This window comes from Elephantulus edwardii, unplaced genomic scaffold (genome assembly GCF_000299155.1).
Source record: "Elephantulus edwardii isolate Elephantulus edwardi_28Jun2011 unplaced genomic scaffold, EleEdw1.0 scaffold00068, whole genome shotgun sequence".
Lineage (NCBI taxonomy): Eukaryota > Metazoa > Chordata > Mammalia > Macroscelidea > Macroscelididae > Elephantulus > Elephantulus edwardii.
In genome coordinates, this window is record NW_006399818.1 from 14389414 (window position 1) to 14394863 (window position 5450).

The 5450-nt window shown below is 45.3% G+C and overlaps 1 protein-coding gene across 1 annotated transcript in view; it reads left to right on the forward strand.

Annotated features, from left to right (window-relative positions):
* STAB2 (stabilin 2) overlaps nucleotides 1-5450 on the forward strand; it is a 251479-nt gene that overhangs the window by 241928 nt on the left and 4101 nt on the right. The window contains exons 65-67 of the mRNA XM_006888578.1: nucleotides 1040-1150; nucleotides 2276-2404; nucleotides 4938-5054. Of these exons, the coding sequence (XP_006888640.1) occupies nucleotides 1040-1150; nucleotides 2276-2404; nucleotides 4938-5054 (357 nt within the window). The remainder of the gene's footprint in view (nucleotides 1-1039; nucleotides 1151-2275; nucleotides 2405-4937; nucleotides 5055-5450) is intronic.

The window sequence follows — 5450 nt, forward strand, 5'->3', positions numbered from 1 at the left end:
AGTGGTGGTGGTGATGGTGATAATGATGATGGTGGTGATAATGATGGTGGTGATTATAATAATGGGGTGATGGTGGAGATGGTGGTGAGGATGATGATGATAACAGTGGGGATAGTAGTGGTGGTGGTGATGGTGATAATGATGGTGGTGATTATAATGGTGATGGTGGAGATAGTGGTGAGGATGATGATGATGGCAGTGGTCATAATGGTGATGGTGATAATGATGGTGGTGATTATAATGGTGATGGTGGAGATAGTGGTGAGGATGATGATGATGGCAGTGGTCATAATGGTGATGATGGTAACAATGGCGATGATAGCAGTGATGATGGGAGCGGTAATCACCCTATGTCTCAATCATAAGCTGTTGTGGGGATTCAGTGAGGAAGATTTGGGGAATCCTTGGGGAAAATCCCTGGCATGGAGCAAGTACTCAATGAAGATTACTTTCTTCAGCTTTACCTGATAGGTGATTTCTATTATTGAAAGTCAATTGTTTAAACCAATGCTTCTCCAATTTTAATGTGCACTTGAACCATCTGGGGATCTTGTTAAGATGTAAACTAGGACTCAGGTGGTGAATTGTAGGATCAGAGGTTCTACATGTCTAAGGAACCTCCAGGTGACTCCCCACATTTGAGTAGCAAGGGATCAGACCATGGGAAACCACATCCCAGTGTGGTACGAGGTTCTGGGCAGATAGCTGGAGTCCAGAGTGGGATTATAATGTGAGTGGTCTAGGACAAGGAACTTCCCCACTTGGGGCCTCTGATCTTTAGCTGTTAGATCAGTGAGTGGATTTCTGGAAGCTCCTTAGATTCTGACATGCTCCTAGATTCTAAACTTTAGGATATAAGAATGTTAGGGTTTTGGCACAAGGCATTGATGTGTTCTGAGCTGTGCAGAGTCTGTGGAGCTAAAACCTTAGTTCTAAGATGCTGCGGAAGCTGAAGAACTCTCCTTCATGAAAAGGCCGCTCATATTAGCAGGGAAAGGCAGATGGCCTCAGATCCCCACCAACCTTCTCCTTTCTCCAGAATGAAACCAGATTTGTGAATGGAAGAGCCATTCTGCAGTGGGACATCTTTGCCTCCAATGGGATCATCCATATCATTTCCGGGCCTTTAAAAGCACCCCCTGCCCCAGTGGTGAGTAGCTAGGATTGCTGATGAGGGGCCAAGAGAATCCCCAGTGTCCACTTCCAAAGTAGAGAACTTGCTGGAAGCCCCATCTGTCACCCTCCTCCTGTGGAGACTGAACGAGCCTCTTGCATCCAGGACAGCTGGCTTCAGTGACATCCAGCCCTGGGTCAGCTCACGCCCACCTCATCCTATATAGCAGCAATGAGCACCTGTCAGTATTCATCAAGTGGAAGAGGCAGAACAGAGCAATGGCGGGGGAAATCACTACAAGGAGACTAAGAAATCCTGGCTTTAGTCCTGGTCCCTCTGATTTGCAGCTGTGTGACTCAAAAAATCTCTGAGACAGCTTTCCCCTTTGAAAAACAGAGACCATAATACCTTCCCCCTGGGTTCCTGGGAGGACTACAAGTTAATAAATAACACAACCTTTAGAACAGCACCTGGAACAAAGTTGTTAAGATTTTCATTTTCTCAAAAAACGGTGAGAGAAGAGTGAGCAGAGCCAACTCTGGAAAGTCCCAGAGCCTGGTCATTAACAACATAAGCTCTTGTACCAGCCTCAGTTCAAAGCCTACCTCTACCACTCATTGGCTGCGCAATCTTCTTCAAGGATTTAACCTCTCTGTGCCTCAGTGCCCCATATACAATGGGAGAGTAGCTATAATCCCAAAAGTACAGGGTTCAAAATCCACCAGCTGCTCCACAGAAGAAGTATGGGCAATCTCCTTCCATACACTTTACTGCCTTTGAAAACCACCTGGAGAGTCAGCTATGAGTTGGTTTCAACTCTGTGGCACATTAAACAACGACAATCCTGCCATATTGATGTAACAAAACAGCCCATTCCAAGTGAGATTATAACCACAGGAACTAAAAACCAAACAAAAATAATGGGAGAGTAATCATTTTTCCTTTCTCTTTGTGCTTATTATTTCATATAAGGGCTTATTATAGTCCCTGGCAATAAATAGTAAAGGCTTGATAGTCATTAGCTATTTTCTCACTATTTTTATCCCTACTGACTCTGGGATGTCCCGGGCCAGCAAGAACAGGGTGGGCTCCATGAAGTGCACCTCTCTTTTGGGGAGTCACCTAGTCTTGGGTACTGACCCCTGCCGTTCTTGTGTGTAGAACTCGGCCCACGCTGGCTTGGGAACAGGGCTATCCTTTGCCATCATCCTGGTCCTCGGAGCCATAGCTTTTGCTGCATACTCTTACTTTCGGCTAAACCGGAGAACAGTTGGCTTCCAGCACTTTGAGGTAAGAGAGAGATGAATGGGAACGTGGCAACGTGGTTGTCTTCAAAATCCACCTCTCATTGTCATACAAGTAATGCCTACTCATATATTCCTTTTAAACAGTTCGTTCCTTTATCTGTTCCAATGCAATATTCATTATCCTCTCTTTTCTTAGTTTCTTCTCAACCCCTATGTCAGTCCTCTTTTAGAACAGTGCTGCTATATGGTTTTTGTCCTTTTGTGACTGAGATATTCCACTCAGCATAATGTCCTCCAGAGTCACCCATGTTGTGTAATATTTCACGAGTTCCTTGTTTTTCAGTGCTGCGTAGTATTCCATTGAGTGAATGTACCATAGCTTTTCTACCCATTCATTTGTTAACAGGCACTTAGGTTGCTTCCATCTCTTTGCTATTGTGAGTAACACAGCCAGACGCTGGCTCTGGGCTTCTTCGTGGCTAGACAGTGCAGAAATGCACCAGAGAGCTGGGTGCAGAGCACAGGACAGGGACCGCCAACTGTTACACACATCCTGCCTCTCTGTCCCCAAGAGAAGCAGCAATGGCAGCTCCAAGCCCCTCCTGCCGGGCTGAGAGGGAGCTGTGTGAATGAGGGTGGTGGATGCCAGCAGCAGCCCCTCTTGACTACTGAGTGGGGTTGCAGGAACTGTAGAGTCACCCTCATCTTGGAAGATGCACCAAACAAGTGACCACTATGACTGGCTTGACATCATGCTTGACTCTGAGAGTCAGAGGACCAGGTAGGGGTGGTTCGCACTGAAGCCAGCAAAGCACATTTTTGGCCTGTTTGAATAGGGGAGCTCACATTCAGGTCTATAGGAAGCTCATGGTTGTATGTGACTCTGGAGACAGGGCCCAGGAGTAGCAAAGCAACCTTGTGTCCTCTCTCATCCTCGTCTACCTCTCCATCTGTGTCTCAGCATCAGTGTCTCAGCCCTAAGCAGCAGTTCACACACCACCTTACTAACTCAAGAAAACCTGCATATTTAACAGTCCCAGGAATGATTCTACAAACATACTTAGCAAAAGTCTAGACATGGATGCTTCTTTATGTATCAGGTTTAGGGACAGAGGCAACCTCTCTAGGGTGAAAGAAGAAAGAATGGTTGATACTCTGTGTGTTATGAGGGTCTGATGATTTTATTGTTGTTGTTGTTGTTGCCAGAGAGTCAATTTTAAATTCATAGTAACTCTGGGACACAGTAGAACTGCCCCAGAGGGCTTTCTATGCTGTAACCACTATAGATTTTTTACAATCCATTTGGTCAAGTGCCTAGGCTGTAATTGCTATAAATCTATATTGATTACAGCCTAGGCACTTAATCATGTGGGTCATAACAAACTGTGGATAACACTGGGAAGAATAAGAATTCCAGAACTCTTAATTGTGCTTATGCAGAAGCTGTACCTGGAACATGTACAAGTAGTCATTCGAACGGAACAAGGGAATACGGCATGGTTTAAAGTCAGGAAAGGTGTACCAGGGTTATAGCCTTTCTCCATACCTAGTCAATCTGTATGTTGGGTAAATAATTTGAGAAGCTGGACTTTATGGAGAAGAACACAGCTTTAAGCACCACAACAACCCAACTGCAAAATGGGCACCAGATATGAATAGACACTTCACCAAAGGTAGTCAGATGGCAAACAAACACATGAAGAAATGTTCAAAATCCCTAGCTCTAAGAGAGATGCAAATCAAAACAACTATGAGATATCTCACCCTAGTAACAACAGCAAAGTTCAAGAGAGCAGCAAACAACAAATGCTGGCGAGGTTGTGGAGAAATTGGAAATGAAATATGGATTTCATTTTACCTGGATCCACAATGTCCACGCAAGCAGCCATCGAGAAATTAGGACTTTCATTGGTAAAACTGGCTGCAAAAGACCTCTTTGAAAAAGCAGTTACTTTGAGGTCTGAAAAAAACAGTCTTTAATAAGGGAGCTCTGGTAGCACAATTGTTAGGTGTCAGCTGCTAACCAAAAGGTTGGCAGTTCAAATCCACCAGCAGCTCCACAGGAAGAAAGACCTGGTGGTTTGCTCCCACAAAGATTACACTTAGGAACCCTATGGGGCAGTTCTACTCAGTCCTGGAAGGGCACTATGGACTGGAATGCACTTGAGAGCACTGAGTAACAACAATCCTTACAGGAGCAGAATCACCAGGACTTCCTCTTGAGGAGCCTCTGGGATTACTGCTGCGAGATGAAGCGCTCTGGCAGGGTAGACCCAAGAGGTACACATAAGAAGCCACAGCCACAGGAATGAACACAAGAGTCAGATCTGACATATCTTGCTGTGTGTAAATCATCTCTCCATAAAGTAGTAGACCCAAGACATACATATAAGAAGTCACAGGGATGAACACAAAAGTCATGTATCTGACATATCTTATTGTGTGTAAATCATCTCTCCATGAAGTAAAAGCTTTCCAGAGGGAGGTGGGAGTGGCTCACATTACCAGCCAGCTTGGATGCACTCGTGCCCCAGTGTCAGTTCTGGCTCTCAGCCCTCATGCTTGTTTCCCGACAGTCAGAAGAGGATATCAGTGTTGAGGCTTTTGGCAAAGAGCAGCCTGAGAATATCTCGAACCCCACTTATGAAAGTACAACTCCAGCTCCACCGGCAGCTTCCTACGACCCCTTCATGGTGAGTCTCCATTATTATTTTATTTTGGGTGCCAAAACCTGGAAGAGTATCTATCATTATGTAGGCACAGTTAGGATACAGAGGAATGATGTTTTTCAGCAAATGCCAATGGCAAGCTTCTGCACCAAGAAAATCCTGTTCCGGAATGTGTCTCAGGACAGCCAGGCTAAGAGTCAATGGCTAGAGCTGATGGGAGCCAGCTTGGCTGTCAAGAGGTCCTTGGTTCTTTTTGGCAGATGGTAGATTGTTATGAGTTGCTCTGAATCCGGCAAACTTAGGTATGTTGTTGTTGTTGTTGTTCTGTGCCATCGAGTCGTTTCCAACTCATAGCGACCCTATGCACAACAGCCCTAAACCCTGCTCTATCCTGCGCCAACCGCACCGCCTCTGACACAC